The 21,387-nt window shown below is 31.8% G+C and overlaps 4 protein-coding genes across 5 annotated transcripts in view; 2 read left to right on the top strand and 2 right to left on the bottom strand.

Annotated features, from left to right (window-relative positions):
• The window catches only part of LOC108732787 (synaptic vesicle glycoprotein 2B), an 11,161-nt gene extending 3,591 nt beyond the window's left edge, over positions 1-7,570 (bottom strand). Inside the window, exons 1-6 of the mRNA XM_025976624.1 lie at positions 7,266-7,570; positions 7,095-7,207; positions 4,152-4,476; positions 1,322-1,846; positions 896-1,031; positions 421-838 (exon numbers count right to left, since the gene is read on the bottom strand). Coding sequence (XP_025832409.1) covers positions 421-838; positions 896-1,031; positions 1,322-1,846; positions 4,152-4,476; positions 7,095-7,207; positions 7,266-7,309 — 1,561 coding nt within the window. The 5' untranslated portion in view covers positions 7,310-7,570. The remainder of the gene's footprint in view (positions 1-420; positions 839-895; positions 1,032-1,321; positions 1,847-4,151; positions 4,477-7,094; positions 7,208-7,265) is intronic.
• A 2,132-nt stretch (positions 7,571-9,702) lies between these two features.
• Positions 9,703-11,436, top strand: LOC108732844 (uncharacterized protein PB2B2.11). The gene is made up of 5 exons (XM_025976628.1): positions 9,703-10,006; positions 10,062-10,235; positions 10,317-10,591; positions 10,657-10,899; positions 10,998-11,436. Exons 1-5 carry the CDS (start codon positions 9,976-9,978, stop codon positions 11,376-11,378), a joined length of 1,104 nt encoding a protein of 367 aa, XP_025832413.1. The 5' UTR covers positions 9,703-9,975; the 3' UTR covers positions 11,379-11,436.
• Positions 11,437-12,050: 614 nt separating this feature from the next.
• On the bottom strand, positions 12,051-14,197 carry LOC108732843 (BTB/POZ domain-containing protein 17). Of its 2 annotated transcripts, none has more exons than XM_018463825.1 (4): positions 13,959-14,197; positions 13,756-13,896; positions 13,504-13,683; positions 12,051-13,405 (listed from the first exon to the last, which is right to left on the bottom strand). In XM_018463825.1, exons 1-4 carry the CDS (start codon positions 14,067-14,069, stop codon positions 12,344-12,346), a joined length of 1,494 nt encoding a protein of 497 aa, XP_018319327.1. In that variant the 5' UTR covers positions 14,070-14,197; the 3' UTR covers positions 12,051-12,343. The 2 variants fall into 2 exon arrangements, with proteins under 2 accessions (XP_018319327.1, XP_018319328.1); XM_018463826.1 differs by having other exon boundaries at positions 13,756-13,912; positions 13,959-14,047.
• A 5,282-nt stretch (positions 14,198-19,479) lies between these two features.
• The window catches only part of LOC108732832 (neuropeptide F-like), a 41,222-nt gene continuing 39,314 nt past the window's right edge, over positions 19,480-21,387 (top strand). The window contains exon 1 of the mRNA XM_018463813.1: positions 19,480-19,497. The gene's annotated coding sequence lies outside the window, so the exon portion shown is untranslated. The remainder of the gene's footprint in view (positions 19,498-21,387) is intronic.

Genomic DNA, 21,387 nt, shown 5'->3' with positions numbered 1-21,387 from the left:
TCCTACTTGAGTGAGCGATGCGTCCGCGTGGACAGCTGCTATACAATAATACATTTCCATTTACCTCCACCTCTATATCCATACAAAATATCTATCAAACAAATAAAATTAAAATTTTCTTTTGAAAAATGAAACCATTCCATCAGTATTTTCTTATGACGTTGTCACGTTCAATTATCGTCAGTAAACCGACTTTACAGACAACCGATTTTTTTTTTGTTGGAATTTCGCGTAGTTTTTCGGTTCTACTTAATTTGAGGGTTAAAAGACGAAGAGTTGCGAGTGATATTATAACAATTATTTTTGTCACACCATTTAGCCCATTATACTCCTTAGTAAGATATTGCTCTACCTCAAAACTTGCTAGTATCATTTTGTTAGCTTTTAAAAAAGAAAGGAAATTTGAAGAGCGTTACTTACGTGCGAAAACAGCTGTGAATATAACAAAGGCGTAATCGCAAAGCTGGTAGAATATTGGTCCAATTACGTGGGAACCAGTGACTGCTCCAAGACGTCCAAACATAAGAGAAATGGCTAAAGCTGTAGCACGTACTCGAGTAGAATAAAGATCCACCAAAATAGCATTTATGACACCAATACAGGTAGATGACACCAGTACGACACTCGTCAAACTTTTTATTATCGACGATCCGATGATGTATTGAGCGGTTATACCTGACGCTGTGCTAATTGTCAAAATCGAAACTAGCAAGTTCTTTTTGCCGACGAAGTTGATTGCTAATCCTATTAGAAGATAAACACCAACCAAGGCGGAGCCTGTTATAATAGCCGTTGAAAATACATCTGTGTCAATGCTATCCGAACAAGTGGTACTATTCTAAAAATGTAAAAAAAAAACTATTTTCGTAATTTTCCTTTCAATTTATTTTTTAACCTGAGTTTCTCTACGAGGTTGATAAGAGGGCTGAACTATGGCATCGCAAATTGTAATGTTTGTTCTACCATTTTCCTGTTCATAAGTTGATAATTTATTCAGAATTTCTGGATACCACATATTTAATCCAGAAGATCTAAAAAGAATCCGGGAAGAAAGTATTTTATTAGTTTTGTGAAGTTTTCCTAATGAATGTGTAAACAAGTTTAAAAATGTAGATAAACATTTTGTACTATCCAAGGTAAGCCAACGGTACTCTTCCACTAGATACAATAAAGTATTACAATGTTAGTTTGAACAAAATATAAATTTCAGTAATTTTTTAGTTTTCCGTTGATTTGTCAGATTGAGATCGATAAAATCTGGTGGTTAATTTACATTTAGTTTTCTTATTACACTTGTTGAAATATATAAACATTTACTCACAGGGCAAACGTTCCAAATTGTAAAATGCAGACTGTGATTGTTCTTACAATATACTTCTTGCTAAAAATTGCTACCGTCTGTGAGAAAAAGTTGTTTAAAAAGTTTGGCTTGGACTTTTCCGGTTCAGTTGGGCCATCTGATTGTTCCCAAAAAACACCCACAATTGGAAAATCCTTTTTTCTCCTATTAACACAATACATTTTTCGTAACACATCTAAAGTTTCCCTTTTCTTTCCTTTGCTCATTAAAAATTTTGGGCTTTCGGGAAACAGCAACAGTGCCAGACCAAATATAAGGCTTGATAAACCGTAACAAAAGACCAATAATCTCCAAGGACGAAACGTCGTTCCAATGAGCGATATTTCAAATCGCCACTCCGAGGGCAAAATAATCCAAGCCAATCCGCTAAGTAATATATTTCCCATTGCTACAAAGGTCGAAATCCAAGCAATGACCGTAGCTCTGTGATAATTGTCTTGGAATTCTCCTGCGTATGCGTACACTGTGGAAGAAGCACCACTTATTCTATAAAGAAATTAGGTGCATGACAGTAAAAAAGAACGCTTAAGTATTTGGTGATACAGTTGTGGAATAAATGGGAATTAATGAAATAACTTATCATAATTCAGAATCATTGTGCATGAATTGACCAGTTCAGAAACCAAAATATTAGGGGCATTTTCGATATGAATACATGTAAGTTTGAACGTGCCGCCAAACTTAGTCATCTAACTCCATCTAGGAGACAGTTAGTGACTTGACTTGGAAGGAGTGTGAGTGTGAGGAACTAGGCCACGCGTATAAAGGGTGTGAATTAAATATTGCTAATTTAGGTTAATGACAATTGTATTGAATCAGGTTGGTTAATTAGTTATAAGCACTTTGTAAATAGTTTATTAGCATCAGCTAATCTGTAATTATGTTTTGTTATTACAGTTGTTTTACTGCATCAAGCATTGTTTGATTTCATAACCTTAAAATCTCCACCCCTCATTAAGTTACTGATTTCGTAACTTACATACATAATACAAGTTTGGCATGAAAAATGAGGTGAAGAGTCTCACAACTTCAATCGACATGATTTAGGTCCATTTAAATATGATTAGCAACCGAATACGAAAGACGACGGGAATAAAAAACAAGCATTCGAAGGAGGAATAAGCTTTCTCGTATACTTCACTCTCAACAGCCCACTAAAATGATGGTCTGTTCCACAGTTTCGCCGATCTAGATTACACCGTGGTGCAAATTGATGGATATGGGTAAGGCAAAAGGCCTTAAGAACGTGAGACTATTACTGCTTTGGCATTTGCCTGGTTTAGTTTAAAGTTATTGCCAAATACAAAATTTTTTTGTTGAAATGGGATTTTGAACTTTGGGTTATGCTAAGTAATTGAAATTGACAACTATTGGGTTGTTCGGAAAGTCATTTCGTTTTTTCCCGACAGAGGATTTAATTGTATTCTTTTGCACCCAACTTCACATTTAAGCCGTATAATTTTTATATGCTTTGAGAGCTCATATAGCAAGGCTTGTGTGTGAAAAATTCCAATTAATTCTATGCAGTAGTTTTTGGTTGGTGCCCTTTTAAATATGGAGAGCGATAAGCAGCATTTTCGACATATCTTACTGTTTTACTACAGAAAGGGTAGAAATGCTGTTCAAGCCAAAAAGAAATTGACTGATGTGTATGGAGAAGATGTGGCTTATCGCGCTAAATTTCGATCCGGCAATTTTGATGTCGAAGATGCACCACGTTCGGGAAGGCCGGTTGAAGCTGATAAAGACGCGATAAAGGCATTAGTTGATGTGAACCGGCGTGAGATCGGGTTGAGGTTAAATTTAACAAATTCAACAGTTTATGACCACTTGAAAGGCCTGGGATTATCCTCGAAGCTCGATGTATGGGTTCCCCATGTTTTCACAGAGAGAAATCTGTGTCGCCGCAATGACGTGTGCGATTCGCTTCTCAAACGTCACGAAAATGATCCGTTTTTGAAGCGCATCATCACTGGGGAGGAAAAATGGGTTGAATACAACAACGTCAAACGCAAGAGGTCATGGAGCAAAAAAGATGAACCGGCTCAAACCATTTCCAAAGCCGATATTCACCAAAAAAAGGTGATGCTGTCTGTTTGGTGGGATTTTAAAGGAATCGTTTTTTTTTTAGCTTTTATTGGATAACACAACGATTAATTCGGAAGTCTACTGTCATCAGCTGGACAAACTGAATGATGCACTTCAACAGAAAAGGTCAGAACTAATCAACAGGAAAGGTGTAGTGTTTCACCAAGACAACGCGAGACCTCACACAAGTTTGATCACTCGGCAAAAGCTTTTACAGCTTGAATGGGATACAGTGCTACACCCACCATATTCTCCACACCTGGCACCATCGGATTATTATTTGTTCCGATCACTCCAAAATTTTTTAGACGGTAAAACCTTCACGTCAAATGAGGAGGTCGAAAACCCCCTCGATCAGTTTTTTGCCAGCAAAGACCAAAAATTTTATGAGCGTGGAATTATGCTACTACTAGAAAGATGGCAAAAGGTGTTGGACCAGAACGTTCAATATATATACGAAAACTGTCTTTCATTTCCACCAAAAAAAAAACGAAATGACTTCCCGAACAACCCTATAAATGAAACGCTGAATGTCCACTAAAAGACATGACAAGTCCTAATTTCTTAAAAGGTCTCATTAAAATGATACAAACGCCATCAATTAAGTTAAGCGTTAAGTAGGTATAGGTACTTTATGAGTAGTAGTTGCGTTACTGGTTAAAAATTAGAATAATAGTTAAAAAAAAAATTAGTGAATACTTACAAGGCACCATTTATAAACCTTAGTAGAATAAAAAGCCAATCCTGCGCAACAAATACGCAAATTACAGTAACACAAAAACTTGATAATAAACTGGCTACAAGTGTTTTTTTTCGGCCATGAGTGTCGGCTATATAACCCGAAATATTCGATGTGAACACAATTCCCAGGAAACTGATTGCATTTAAAATTCCCTTTTCGTTTATTCCTAAATCTAAGTCACATTGCGCTGCCGGAGATACAAACATCATACCCATTGTTTCCATTATAACGCACATTAGACATCCACCAGCAACAAGGATGACGAAAACGTTAAATAATCCAAAACCTTCGAAAAAAGAAAACGGTTATAACGATGTGTACTACCTAATAAAAGTAGAGTTGGTTGTTTTTCGAAAGGTATTTGTAAACTAAAGATGAATTTAGTTGATAAAGTTAAGGTAAAAGTTTGGTAACTTTTCAAATCTTCCTTTTTATGCTCGTTTTTACTCATTTATGTTTATTCTAATATTTTTTAGACGTATCTAACGTAGCTATAATAATAACAATAATATCTAATAATAATAATAATAATTTAGATATATATTTCACTTATTTTGGTATAGTATACGACGTGTAAGCTATGTCAACAAATATGTTTACCAGCGTTACCTTTTACGCACAATCGCCCTGACTAATTTACAATTATAAGCAAATAACTGACTTGTTTTGTGAACGTACATATATACATATATGTAGGTATTTAACGTTTTAGTAAATGCGTTCTTTTCTTAATTACAACATGTGTAAAAGAAGCCTAAAAAAATAAAAGCAAACGAGTCATCCTTTTGTTTTGTATCATATTCCTTCTTTTTATATTTGCCTTTTTCTTAACCTATTGATAGTAACTATTCAATGCCTTAATTGTAACGTAACATAACGATATTCATAACGGATCAGTGTGGGTTTTCACACATTTACAAATCCATATCATTATAAAATGTTAAAATACAACTTTGAGCTTGCAAAAAGGCGAAATTTATGGTCTATGTCACGGTTAGGCTAGGCCAGGTTAAGTTGCCTACCTGCAATAATGAACTTCTTTAGATATATTTTCTCCTAGATGCTGACCTAAAATAGAATGACTCGATAAATTGGTAAAGGCTTTCGCGGTCAGTAGATGAACTGATGCTGTTCTGATCAGCGTTGCCAGCCTGTACGATAATTATGGGGACATACGATAATTTTGCTTCAAATACGATGTACGATATCGTAATTCAAATTTCTATTAAACGTACGATAATTCGTGCTTATGGGATAAAAAAATTTTTTCAAATAGTAATATGTAGTGGGACTACGATATCTGTTTCTGCTAACCTGTTGCCTTGTTTTTCTACCTCCTTAAAATCTTTTGTTAATAGAACAAATGGTCATTTGAACATTTTCACTTCATAAAAATACTAATTCTCTCTAATTTACAACAGAGTCGGGCAAACTCGGCTCTTTTGATTCTCGAAAGCTTCTCAGGTAGATCCTAAGAGCTTCTCTTTGCTAAACTAGCTACCGTTAACGGACTTTTACTTACAAGTCAGTGTACTGAAATGAATGGGGGATGCAATACATTTGAGATCACTGATGAAATGTTATCTCGTTTTAATTCGAATAATCTTTATAAAAATAATAATAAGAATAATGGTGATGATGCTTTTAGATAACAAAATTATAAGACCAAGCATTTCCCCCTACAGCTCACCCGTATGGATTGTCCCCAAAAAACTAGATGCTAGCGGTAAACGTAAATGNTTAAGTACAATTTTATAATGTTAAAATATATACACTATATGCATAGATATATAAATATATGTTGAAAAGTTGTTTATTTGTATACATTTAATAAAATTTAATTGTTTATGGACTCTAAAAAAAGAACTTTCTTCCAAAATGTTTAAAATTCAGTCCGAAATTCATTTTTCTATTTGAAGTTATTAGCCTGTCAGGAAAGTTTTTATAGTGTCATCTATTGATGGTATAATGGAACCGAGAAAACCACTGGGGTACACAGACTCTCTTTAAAAATTCATACTCCCACCACTAGACTATTACTCCGATGCGCATGCGCAATAACGTACGATATTCTTGATGTTAATACGATAATTTTTCCTAAAGAGTGCGATAATTCTATCTACTGAACGTGGCAACGCTGGTTCTGATTCGAGTCTAAAGGCAGTCGTCGATTGAAATTGTTTCCTAACGTTTCGCTAGCACGAGTGGCAAGCTTCAGAGGTTCTTCAATCTCCGATGCTTGGTTCACTTCATTGTGCTAGCGAGACGTTAGGAAGCAAGTCCAAACGACGACCGCCATTAGGCCCGAATCAGAACGGCATCAGTTCAGAATGGTTCGATCCTTTGTAAATAACTCAGGGAAAGAATTGAGGAACCCGTCAAAAGTTTAAATGTGTGCCATTCATGTTCACATTCAACGTACCTATTACTTTTTACTTTGTATATTACGTCACGTATTCTTTAAAAAAATTGAGCGTTTTTTTTTTATTTTCATCCTACATTTTACAAATTAATTACCACCAGCATAATGCTGTAGAATTTTGTTGCATGTAGATGCCATAAAATAGATAACAAAATAAATGTAGTTAAGGATTACGTACCTATATCATATAATTTATGACGAGCCATACCTACAAGCTAACTTAATGGAAACTCATAGTTCATTTTACAAATAAAACTCAATGTTAATTTCCACAAAATTTGGGTTTTGTAAATATCACAAAAAAAATGGAAACATTAATTAATTAAAAAAAAAAAAGTTAAATTAGCCAAATGCAACCAGAATGTTTTGCATTGTACTTTTACGTTTATCGTCAGTTATTTCCGTTAGTGTCCACTGAGAGCCAGTTTTTGATACTATCAAAAGTTAGTGTTATTGTAATAACTTAATAAAATAAAGCTTACCGGTCATTTCTATAGCTTCATCTAAATTGACAGACTTTTTTTTCGTAACATCTTGTCGCGGTTCTTGCATTGCGATGTACAAAACTGATAGTGTATCGCTGACTTTAATAAGCCTAGAATAACCACATGGATGAACAGACAGAAGTACGACGATTAACTGTTGGATATTACCTAAAGTCGGCGTGCATTATTTGACTTTCCTTTGTTTCATACATTTATGAAAAACGTTTTCCTGAGGAAAAAACCTGATAAGATACAGTACCTTCTCGAATGACGATATAAAGCAGCAGACTTAATAATATTTACGGCAGGTAAGGCAAGTCACCGCATTTCACTATCTACACATTTAATAGACGATCTGTTAAATTTATCTATTAGATGCTTTACATTGTGTACGAATAACTATTTAGGAGAATATTACGTTCTTTTTGCCAACACAACTAACAGTAGTGTAGAACATCTAGCAATGCTACCTGGGAAAATGTTGTGGGTGGAAATTTTGAAGCATGAACAATTTTCAATTGATAATTATCGTTACTTTTATTTTCGATTGTTTTTAATGACCTTAACAACCACATAAATTTTTTGAACTGAGAATGTAACATCATTCGTATAATCGAATAAATTGGGTACCTAGTTGTTGTAAAATGTTCAAGTCGCCGATTCTGAAATTGTGCAAAAGGAACTTATTAAGTTTTATACGCGTATAAGGTAATTAAAAGCATCATTAATGAAGTCAATTATGTATGCTATAAATATCCATAAATAAATTAATTTGTTTGCTACGTGTACGCAGTTTTTACAATTTTAGATGTAGGTGCGAGGTTCCCAGAATTTGTAATAACAAGTTATTTAATATGAAATATTCTCAATCCCCACCCACTACACACTTCCTCAAATTAATGAGGAAAAATTTTTGTTGCTGCTGTCACACCCCCGCCGGGAATCGAACCCGGGCTCTTTGGCTTTACGCGCCAATGCTTTGACCACTAAGCTACGAGAGATGACAACAGCAATAACGACAAACTGTCAGAGATTAGTCAGAGATCCGTCGAACTAATGTAACTATATACTGAATATAAATATACATACAATGTAGAAATCTTCCCGAAGTGAGGCAGTCCTCTAATATGAAATATTCTCAATCCCCACCCACTACACACTTCCTCAAATTAATGAGGAATCAAAACATTGGCGCGTAAAGCCAAAGAGCCCGGGTTCGATTCCCGGCGGGGGTCTGACAGCAGCAACAAAAATTTTTTCTCATTAATTTGAGGAGGTGTGTAGTGGGTGGGGATTGAGAATATTTCATATTAGAGGACTGGCTCACTTCGGGAAGACTTCTACACTGTATGTATATTTATAACAAGTTATTTATTCAATCTCGACTTCTCGACAAATGTTTGGACTTATTAACCGGTCATTATCAAGAGTATATAATTGTATCTTAATAGTTTTTTTTTATGAAATATTTATTCTGTGTTTTCCTTATTTTCTGAATATTTCTCAAAATCCTATTAAAAATAACAGGCTAATTCATTTTTATATCAGGACAAGCTCAAAATAAATCAAGACAGGCTTTTCCATAATTTCATTATAATAGGTATTGCATAGTAAGTATTACGAAGAGTACTAGGTACTTAATGTTAATTTTTAATCCTTTTTGCACGAAATAAATCTTAAAAGACATAAAAATTTGAATTTTTCTATTAATTAGAAAATTTGTAATCGATGGTTCTTCCGTTAATTAAATTGATTCAAGGATCTAACTCTATGTATTGTGCATTTATACAACTTTGTTTGCTTGTATGAAGAATCAAATTTGACGTTGTTGGGGGCCGTTGTGGACGGTTAATCTTGTGAACTACTATTTTAATGCTTAAAATAAGACATTTATGAAGATTATAATATATAAATACATTATCAGCAATTAATAAAAAAATTTATTAAAAATTTCGTGGAGGCGCCGGGACAAGTTAGAACAAAGGCTATAGGTTTGCTACAATTCCAGTTTCATTAAAGTAAATTGTCGAATATTCATCTTTATATTGTAGTTTTCCTACGTAGATTAGATTAGGGATGATAATTTATATTTTTCTATTTGCGATAAATTGTATAGGCAACCCAATGTACAGAAACCATTATAAAACTACTAATGTAATCAAATATTAAGTAGCAACAAATAATTACTTTGGTAGTGCAACAGTTAGTCTCGAAAGAGGTTTTCGAATTCAACTACCATTAGAATATTTTGAAATTTAATTTTAGAAAAAATGTAGTCCGTGGTTTGCCTAAAGCCATTGGTCAAACTCTTAGGTTTGACCAATATCTACTAATTGTGACCAACTGACCTAATACCAATGGAGTTTTAGAAAAATATAGAATTAACTTGAAGGTACAGTTATTATTTATTTCATCGTAAGCAGTTAACCATTCGATATATGAACTAAAAGTTCAGCGGTTAATTTAAAAATGTAGATCCAGGCAACCCAAAATACGTACAAGTATTTGTTAGATTACTATGCAATACTCCTAAAGAAAAAGTCCGGCAAAACTTTCAAATATTGCAATAATAGACGAAATGATTTAGAAAGTGACTAGTCTATTATATGTAATTAATAAAATTGGAAAGAAAATTTTCTGAAAGATCATTTCATTCCAAACTGACCATTGGACAATATATACTTTACCAATGAACCAAAGCCAATAAACAAGATAGACAAAGATCTCTTCTCTGACAAAGAGCGAGATACAGAAGAGAACAATACCATGTGGTACCAGCGGATGTCAGCGTAGGTTAGGTTAAGATAATTTTTCATTGATAAAGAAAGTCTGTGATAATAACATAGTGTTGCTACTTTATTAGTTATTTGCAGTTAAGATGGAAAAACGTACTGCACTTATTTTAGGCGGTAAGCAATAAAATATTCATTTCTTAGAATTTTACCAGAATTGATTCTTATGCAGGATGTGGTTTCATTGGAAGAAATTTATTAGATTTTTTAATTACCAATAACTTGGTACAATTTGTAAGAATCGTTGACAAAGTGCCTCCTCAAGTAGCGTGGTTAAATTCTAGACATCAGGAATTATTTAACAACCCCATTGTTGAATTTAAAAGTGCAAATTTAATTAACAATGGTAAGTGTTAAGGTGTAAGATAGCATATGTAAAAGGATGTGATCATACTACATGTAAAATGTATTTTCATATTTTGTGCAGAATCTTGTAAAAATGCATTTGCTTCATCTACTCAAGTAGACTGTTGGGATTATGTGATAAATTGTGCTGGTGAAACCAAACTGGGACATACAGATCCAGTTTATAAAGAAGGAATTTTGAAATTGAGCATTAATTGCGCCTCTCAAGCTGCCCTTAAGCAAGTTAAATGTTATGTTGAAATTTCCTCTGGTCAAATGATGTCTTCAGAAAAGACACCCCATAAAGAGGATAGTCAGACACAACCATGGACAATGATAGCAGCATGGAAAAAAAAGGTAAATTATTATTTATTTTTCCCCTGCTTTTTCTTAAATTGTTTACTTTGATTCAATTTTTTAAGGCAGAAGATGAGATTAAAAATATTGAAAATTTAAATTATGTTATACTGAGACCGGCCATTGTGTATGGCATTGGTGATAAGACTGGACTTACTCCACGAATATTGGGAGCAGCCATTTATAAGCAATTGGGGGAAACTATGAAATTATTATGGAATGCTGATCTTGGATTCAATACTCTTCATGTTGAAGACTTATGTCGAGCTATTTGGTTTGTATGTCAAAATAGCAATTCTGTAGGACAAGTAAGTATATCTATTACATTAACAAACCCATTGGTACATAAATATACTTGGTAAATAAAAAAAAAAACTGGGTTTTAAAATAATTTTCTTCTTTGTAGGTATTTAATGTGGTAGATGACTCAAATTCAAACCAAGGATCAATTTCTGATCTTCTCATTGATCTTTTTCATATAAATGTGGGTTATTATGGAAATATGTTATCGTCAGTCGTGGACATTGCTGCAGCTGCAGATGAAGCAAATGATAAACACCTGGGGCCATGGGCAGAAGCTTGCCGAGCTGATGGAATTGAAAATACGCCTCTATCACCTCATATGGATCCTGAATTACTTTTAAACAAACATTTACGTTTAGACGGGAGCAAATTGAAAAATTTCGGATTCCAGCTAAAATGGCCTAAGCTGACTTGTGAAAAAATTAAAGAAATTATTGACGATTACATTGATATGAAAATATTTCCTCATTGTCTTAGACCTTAAGGATGTAGTGGAACAATTGATCTGAATGTCAATGACTAATAAATAAGCAATTAAGCAATAGGTAATAATAATACCATACAGATAAGCTAAAAGATCAAGTAAGAAAACAAGACTTGGCACATTGAAATAATATGTAACTAAGAGAAAAAATAGAATGGAAGTATTTTTCTACTATACGAAATTAGAAAACAGTTAATGTAGAGTCAATTAAAATAAAATATAAATTGATAAGTTAATATCTACTTCATAGATGATGGTAAAAATTACACAAAAATGAAGGAATAGTAAACAGTTTATATATTTTTTAACTTTTAGGTAAAACACTAAAAGCCTGAAGTTCCATATAAAAGCATACATTTCTCAGTGGAATTTCTAGTTTTTAGTATTCCATTTATTAGATCAGCTCAATAGAACGCCTGTTTGATTTTTTTGTATGACACTATAAAAAATATCACAGGTGGCGTTTTCGACGCTGTCTGTACTTATTCTTTAAACAATTACTAGTTATTTTAAAGCGCACCAGTAAACATTTTTTTCGGTGTTAAATCTTAAAAAATTTTATACAAAAAAAATTGAAATGTGATTGATAAATAATTTTAACGCTTATTTTTTGTGATAAATAACTAACTCTATAATAATTTCAGCAATGTACTTATTAGGTTGCCTTTGTTGCCTTTTTTCATACTTCTACTTTTTTAATCAGCATTACTTTTGTATAATATGTACTCATTTATATTATAAATTCAGTAACGATACTTTTTTACTTAACGTTTTTTAAGAGACTTAAATATATTTTTGATTATTGAATACTTGTTTGAAGTTGCAATAAACATAATTTTGTGAATAAAACAAAAAATATTTTATAAAAACTAATAAAATTATTTGTTTTATTCATAACAAATTTTAGATCTTACACTCTATACACTAAGCAAAAAACAACTAAATGGGTATAATTCCTTTCAAAATTATAATGATGAAAGTGGCGTTATAATTAGATTTATTTTCAGTTCATTTTGATCCGAACCTATAAGGTATGGACTCCTATATTTGTGGCTTTTACTTGTCGGTGGATTGAGTTCTTCAAATGGCAGGAGATCATCAACTACCATAATTTTATTTGTCGGGTTGAAATAACACTCTTTTTCCACCACTTGCAGTACGTGTTGAACACCTCCTTGTAATCCATAAAGAAGTATTCCAACACGAACTTTAAAGTCTTCTTTTTTTGGTTCCCTACATGTCAGTGATAACCTAACTGTGGGTTTAATTTCTTCTGGAACTTCCAGAGTACCTTGCCACACTATCAATAAACATTTCTTAAACCACACACCTTTTGGATAAACGTCAACAGTCCACTCGCTTATCTTATCAGAGTCGGATTCACAAGTAGACATGTGAGTTGAAAATACAAACGTTGAAACATGATAACTCGGTAAATCTCTCACCTTTTCTATGGAGAGTATTGTGCTGTATCTGTCACAAGTGTAAAGCCTCGGCGTGAATTGCACTGGGTCGATTTCCTTGTCTCCTTTAAGTGTACCAAAATGATAAGCCATTCCTAAAGCCATTTTATCCAAAAAAAACGAACTGTATCGTTTCACGAGCGGCAGTAAAATTAAATCTGCAAGTTCTGCAGGTGACATCATTGTAAATCTAATTGATTGCATTATTGATTCTACTAAATTTAGCATATGTTTGTCAACTTCATTCTGTTCTAAACCCAACTGTTTCAAGCGAATCTCTTGCAAATCTAACCATCTTGAGACGCAATTGAACAGAACCATTTCATTATAAATGAGCAAATCGTTTTGTTGTAATAAATTACTGAATATTTCTGGTTCAAAATTACTGAAGTCTGGTGTGTTTGCTACAGCTTCAAAGTTCCATTTTATATAGTTTTGACACATGATAGCAACTTCTTTATGACCACAATTTAAAGCATATTGAAGCCAGGAAAAAAGCTGATTATGATTAGCAGCATGTGGTATATGCTTGCTCATATAGTTAAGACATAATCTTGTTAAGCTCTGTAAAAGCATAAAAATTATTTTAATATTTTTTTAAAATGTTTTTTGATTTTATCTACATATTCTACCAAATTACTGTAGATTGTAGTCTTTTTTACCTTTACTATATATTTATCTGCAAGGGCTAAAATTGCAATAACATTTGTATGGGTAATAAGAATTCTACCAGTGTAGAGGTACTCCAAAAATAAGTGAAAAACATTTTCACATTGTGGCAATTCCTTTAGTTCAATTTTACTTTCTCTCCATTCAGTCCATTCTGGTTTCATAAGCATAGCCTGCAATGTTGTAAATCTCAGTGTTGCGTTTCTGTATAAATGAACATGCCAGTTATTTAATAATGAGTATACCTGAAAAACGTCACTTGAAGCACAAAGAACTAGCCTATGAGCAGCATACTCTTTGTTGCTTATCTTTAGATAGACATCGCACATCTCTTTGTGATAGTATAAATTCCTCATTATTTTCAAAACATTTTCAGAATTATCGATCTACAAAATATTAATACTAAAAATACTATACAATATCATTTGATTTTATATGAGTAAATTACAATCATTTGGCAGGAATTTTCATCTGAACTATTTCCAAGATCTCTTCTTGGTGACTTAGGAGGAGAAACATCTTCGTCATTATCACAGCATGCATCAAATGCACGAAACATTCTTGCACTGTTCACTGACACTATCCCATTATTTAATTAAACAATTTACGGCGAAATCAGGAGACAAATTTTAATAAAAAACAAAAATATTTATTGTTAGATTTGAGGTTACCAAACTGTCAATGTCAATTCTGAAGGTGGCTAAAGAATCGAAGACTAAAGTGTCTCGTTTACCGCTCGTTAAATGTCTCTTTCAAATAAAAGATTCGAGACACTGATTCCTATCGGGGACACTTTAATATGCCGTTTTTCTACCACAAAAATTGTTTATTTTTATAAGAAATGAAGTGATTAATCTTTTTTTTGTAAACGTCTCTTATGATTTCAATGAAATTTGGCACGTAGGAGCCTTAATGGAAGATAAATCGATCCGGATATGAGTCGCTGGGGGCCATTTAAAACGCAATTTAGTACACAGAATTATTTGGCTCGACAGGGTTGGACACGGATGTACATTTGTGACCTGTACATCCTTGTTGCGTAGATTACTAAAGCGAAGCTACATAAATTTGATCTTGAAATAGCTAATAGCGTCCTGTTGTGATGTATAGGTACGTTAAGAAGATAGATAGATAAAACTATGAAAAAATGATGGCGTATTATAATTTTTTTTATGCATTATACAATTTTTTTTAACAATTTAATTAAACTTAAATCGTACTTTAAACAACAAAATTATGGTAATAGGCACGTAACAACCCCTTTAACTTCATTTATTAGATAAGATAAGATAATTTGAATGGTGGTAGGTATTTGAAGAATGATAAAAGGTATGTTCTGATTTAATTTTACGCTTATGACACATAGTATTATCTTACATACATATGTAATATGTTTGTAATAAACAATACCATATTGCCAAAAGATGTGCTAGCTAATTACCATTATAATTGGAAATTAGGTACATTCTTCTTTTAATACATCGAACAAAACATAAATATACTTGGTAAATAAAAAAAAAAACTGGGTTTTAAAATAATTTTCTTCTTTGTAGGTATTTAATGTGGTAGATGACTCAAATTCAAACCAAGGATCAATTTCTGATCTTCTCATTGATCTTTTTCATATAAATGTGGGTTATTATGGAAATATGTTATCGTCAGTCGTGGACATTGCTGCAGCTGCAGATGAAGCAAATGATAAACACCTGGGGCCATGGGCAGAAGCTTGCCGAGCTGATGGAATTGAAAATACGCCTCTATCACCTCATATGGATCCTGAATTACTTTTAAACAAACATTTACGTTTAGACGGGAGCAAATTGAAAAATTTCGGATTCCAGCTAAAATGGCCTAAGCTGACTTGTGAAAAAATTAAAGAAATTATTGACGATTACATTGATATGAAAATATTTCCTCATTGTCTTAGACCTTAAGGATGTAGTGGAACAATTGATCTGAATGTCAATGACTAATAAATAAGCAATTAAGCAATAGGTAATAATAATACCATACAGATAAGCTAAAAGATCAAGTAAGAAAACAAGACTTGGCACATTGAAATAATATGTAACTAAGAGAAAAAATAGAATGGAAGTATTTTTCTACTATACGAAATTAGAAAACAGTTAATGTAGAGTCAATTAAAATAAAATATAAATTGATAAGTTAATATCTACTTCATAGATGATGGTAAAAATTACACAAAAATGAANCTTTTAACTGAATAATAATTAGTTTCTTTAAATTTTTATTAGCAGCCATTTACCTATATAACAAAATATCTCTTAACAGAATATGAACTAAATTTAGTCTTCTTAAATCTTAAGCAACAAAACTGAACATTTTTAAAGTTTAGACTTACTGTAATGTAAGTTACATTATTATCAACTTTTTAAAACGTAAAATAACCCAAAACTATACTCATTTGTATCACCTTAAAGCCACATTTTAAATATCTTCGCGGGCGGCCTAGGACTTTAAATTTTTAAACCCGGAGTACAAATGAAGCCCCCCCGGACGCTCCCCGGATGCCCTCTAAACTAGGACAAATCCGGGGAAACCCGGACGGATGGCAACCCTAAGTGAAGGTATCTATTTGTACGAATTTTTGAACGTGTTTGATGACGCACGTGATAGAATATGCATATTCTCGGTTCATAACTCGTCATTAGGTCATATGTAAACCAAGTTTAATTTATTATAGACGTGGTTTCAATCTTTTATCTTTAACACTCATATGACCACATAAAAAGAGCAAAATTCTAAATGGTTCCGTAAAAGTTAGTTTCCCTTACGAAATTTACAGTCTGACGCCCTACCTTCTCGTTTTCTGACTACTTAACTGATACAGCATGCAATTTAGCAATAAAATTGTGAAGAAATTTCGAATTTCATTTCAATTGTTAAAATGTAGGAATACCCATCGGTATTTTTTTAAGAACTGGATAGGTTACAAAATGTCTTTAGACAAGGTTCTGATTTGATCTTAAATTTTTCCTTTTTAATTTTTAAAAGTTATCTAATGAATTATTAATGAATTAAATTTTGTCGCCTGAATGTTATCTCTCCTCCCTTTTTCGACGGTTCAAGTTTATCGTGGTAAGGACGTAATTCTAAATTAGCTCTTTTACCCTACACTCCACCAAACAGAGTTCCTGACTCGGATAAATATTTAATACGACAGCACGTAATTGTAACTTACTTAATTGCAGTTTTAGACAATGGTTTATATCTCACAATTCCATTTTAACGTTACACTTTTTTTTCGCCCGAGTAAGATGTTAACCATAAATTTACTTAAGTTCCCCAATAATGATAAGTAAAGAGTAGGGGGTTGGTCTTTCGGCGATGTATTAACAACAAATAGACCTTTAAGGATGATACGTCGTGTGAAACTTTGACACTTTAAAGATACGTATACACCTTTTTTAGTATCATTTTTTTAACGAAAGGAATAAAAGTGATGGGGGTGGTTTTTGGGCGAAGTATTTATTACAAATGGACATCCTGATTCAGAAATGATGTGATGCTGGGTTAATCAGGAAGTTTTTTCAGGGGTGGTGGTTGGTGCTTTATACTCGAATGGTAAATAAGGGTCTTTTTTTACTTTTGTTGCATGAAAAATGAGGATCATAAATGATATTGTAAATATGTCGTTTACATACAGGGTGTTTATTAAACAAATGGCAAAACTTCAAGGTGTTATTTTGCTAGAATTTATCAGTTCTTGCTTGTACGTCTGGTTTAAGACCAAAAATAAAAAAATAAAATTGCCATGAAAATAACGAATGATTAAACATCTGTAGAGGATTATCTCGATTCGACGAAAAAGGGCTGAAAGTTTTATTAAAATCCGTGGGAATTTCCCTTAGTACGAACGTTCCGTGAAATTATGAAATTATACAAAGCTAGATCTCCCTCTCTTTTGGCATTTCACCATTGTAAGATAAAACATGGCAAAATTTGAAAACTTTTTGTTTTTTAGAAGAAAAAGGATATTACCACCTAATACTATTATTTAACACTACAAAATAAAGCATACATTTTTTTAATACCTTTACTGGTTAAAAAGGCACGAGTGTAAACACAGTAAATACTTTCAACGTATGTACATACGTATGAAGCCACTTAGATTAGTGTGAAATTTTATAGTAATATTGTATTCTGTAAATTGATTCCTTCTCTAAACGGTAACAAGTTCAAATACTAGATTAAACGTGCAACAACGAAACTGTTGCATAATTCATTAAACAATGAAAATAAACTATTAAAGTTGCAATCATTTCAAGATATTGTTTTTTGATATTTCTAAATATTTAATTAATCAGAATTTCATGTTAATTATCCTTTCTTCAAACCTGTATAACACGCCACAGATTATTTAAAATAAAATTGAAAACTATCACCTTTTATTATAGATTTTTTTAATTTAATCGTTGTTATTAATTAAAAATAACTAATACGAAATCAAGTTGGNTTCCTCAAGATGCTCGTATGTAGTTCATAATTAAGCGACGGATTTTCATTCCCAATGGAAATCGATGCTGTAAAGATCATTTGATAAATAAGCGCTTTTATGAAGAAGATCTCTACCTAATAAAAGTTTATTGTAATTGGAGCATTTTGAGATCATCAGAGTTAACTAAAATTAGGGAAAGCTTTGCTGTTGAGTGTGACTCTACACTGCTCGATAAGATGGATGATTGAATCATGAGAAATACAGATACTCGTACTGTAACTCAAGCTCTTATTGTATTTTTACTTAAACTCCGTACCGACAATTCAAACAAATTGATATCAGCGACTTTACAATTAGAAAATGAGCAGTTAGTTTCAAAATATTGTGAACAAGTGATACAATCATTTGAAAAAGATGTATTATCTCGTTACTTCGGTTTTCGATCTATGTCCAGACTATCAAATTCAAATTCAAAATAGTTGACTATCACTAACATTAATGAGTCATCTTTTGGTTTATCTAAATATAGTTTATAATTCCTTTTTTTAATATTTTGACTTAAAAAAACAATTACACTATTGTTTTCAATATTTGATGTTATTTGCACTTATAAAATTAATCATTTAACCCGCTTTTCTTTTGTTTCAAAAGTATAAACAGTAAAGTAAATCGATTTTTATATAAAAAAAATCGTTTTTTATCGTTTTTCAATATGGCGTACCTTTTTGATCGATTTAAGAATTTGAGAGCTTATTCGATATTAAAAAGTTTATTTCAAAATTGTTCTAGAACATTATCATAAAGAAAAAAAATAATTTCGGTAAAAAATGCCTGTTTTTAATGTTTATTATAAAGATTATGAGCTGTTATGTTTTCCTATTATAGCCCTTATAAACCTCCATAACGTGTATAAATTTCAATCAAATCGATTAAGCCGTTTTTGAGAAAAAAATTATTTTCTGATTTTTCGTTTTTTTGAATTTATTCAAAAACCAAAATAGAGGTCTAAAATTTTCAAAATTAACGTATCTCATTAGTATCAATATCCCCTGAAAAAATTACCCAGATATTCCTCTGGGGCCGATTCACCATGCTTATGGTCCTATGGCCTTTGGGATTATAAATTTAAGTGGGTTGTATTATTTTATCTTATTGTGAGAAATGTAAGCGGTCTTCAAGATTGTACATTTTCGAGAAAAAGGGGTAGAATTTTTGTGAACCCTCTCGTTCATCCCTGGGGTTTCCTTCAATGTGACAGTCCGACCGGCTCTTGCCTACATTACTTACTCTATGTAACGAAAATTCTTTACAACGAAAAACAATTAAGTTCTTTTTATTAATTTTAATATCTGTAACGATGATATTTTTCGTAATCTACAAAAACAGCCAAAAACGTGTCTTGAGGAAATGTTTATTAGCTGTGTCACGTCATCTTTCATTTCGGCGCCGGCGTCTCGTCGACCCTGTATATAAACGCGGGTAAGTAACTGAGTTGAAACAATTTATCTTACTCTATCTGCATCAACAGGTGAGTTGTATGTGCTTACTGTCATCAAAAACACTTTATGAGTTTCGCTGGTAATGTACTATTTTCCCCTTTTTTAATTTCAATTACTTTCATGTAGTATTATGTATAATACGTATAGTGTTCATCCAGTTTCATTTATTGCATATTCGTGCTTGTTCTTCTTTTCCGACTTTTAAAAAAAGATTAACCCAACGGTGAGTTTTGCATTTTCTTCCCTGTATCGCCTAATATAAATGATAATATAGCTATATTTTAATCATAATCAAACATTCTTTACTATCATCTAATAATTTTAATTCAAGGAAATTCAAAGATTTAAACTGATGTTTCGGTTTTTTTTACTAAAATATACAAGACATGGGTAGGACCGCTAGCAAAGCATAAAAAGTTTTCGAAATTTTATCCTAATATATTACAAAAAGGTTCTCAGGTATTTCAAAATGATTTATCGTGTTGTATTTAAATCATACATAAATGTTAAGGGTTAATTTTTTGTATTTGTATATGGTACCTGCCAATAAAATAATGTCTTAGTAAGTACAATAATCAATGAATCTATTCTGAAAAATGATAATTTAAACTTTTATATTTTTCTAACCGGAAATTTTTGATATTGACGTTTCTGAGAAGCTTATTTAGAAATCAAGTATCCAATTGTTTCTTAAATTTTTGTTTTAACAAGCATTTGAATATATGATATCAGCAATGATGATCTTTTGCGTCAACCCTTCAAAATTACCCTTCAATTACTCCATAATTGGGTCACTGCTTTCTAAAATAATGAGGCGATTTTTTAGAAAAGCTTTAATCAGTTTGACTTATAAACGATAAAAATATTATAATCTCAGGTTAGTATTAAAAACTACTTGAACATGATATAAGACGAATAATGTAAAAAGACAAAAATAACCAGAAATAACATTTCAACTCTGCGTAGAAACAACTAATTATTATTTACAATTAGTAATATTTTTAAAGATATAAAATGATTGGAAATCCGTACACATTAGATATTGTTTGCAGCTGTTAAGAGTATTTAATTTTAATTGTAAACCATTGTTTTAATACCGAAAATAAAGTATTTATGAAAATATATCGTACATTAAATATATATTAAAATTTTGGTGAAGGCGCCGGGACAATTTCTAACAAATGTTATAATTGAGCTATAATTGAGGTTTAATTGAAGTAGCTTGATTAATTTTCATCTTTAAATTATGTTTTTTCCATGTAGATGTAATTAGCAATGTTAATTTATATTTTATTTACAATTAAAATGCAATTTACAACATAATATCTACATGCATATACAACGCATCATACACGTAGAAAACTAAATTTTTATGACAAAGCAAAAATTACAAATTTCGATTGTAAATGACGGAATTTGCCGAAGAAATAGTAGAATTGATTTGGTAACTTGTATTAATCTCAATTTTGACATGTTAAAAAACGTTAACACTATTTATTAAATGAGTTTATTAAAATTTTGGTGGAGGCGCCGGGACAATTTCAAACAAATGTTACAATGGAGCTATAATTCGTTATTATAAATGATAACGTTTCTGTATCTTTACAAACGCATTATTGTCGACTTTAAAAAATTAATTTACAATAAAAATTAATAACTAAGTACTCTTAATTAGTAACTAAATACTTTTTAGTAAATCCAAGTTTTCACTAATAATTTTACTAAGTAATTATTGTTTAGTAGTAATTATTTTGTTTATTAGTAAATTATTTCTACGTAATATTTTGTGTTAAAGGATAATATTCAGTGTCACGTAAAAATCGTTTTCTTAAGAAATAACTTTTTCCTACTTTCTGTATAGTTGCCTTGTTGGATTTGTGATATTTGCTACACGGAGCAAATGAAAAAGGAAAATTTAT

Source organism: Agrilus planipennis, unplaced genomic scaffold (assembly GCF_000699045.2).
Source record: "Agrilus planipennis isolate EAB-ADULT unplaced genomic scaffold, Apla_2.0 scaffold68, whole genome shotgun sequence".
NCBI classification, from domain to species: Eukaryota; Metazoa; Arthropoda; class Insecta; order Coleoptera; family Buprestidae; genus Agrilus; species Agrilus planipennis.
Note: the sequence above shows the minus strand (reverse complement) of the source record. Positions and strands in the feature narration are given on the sequence as shown.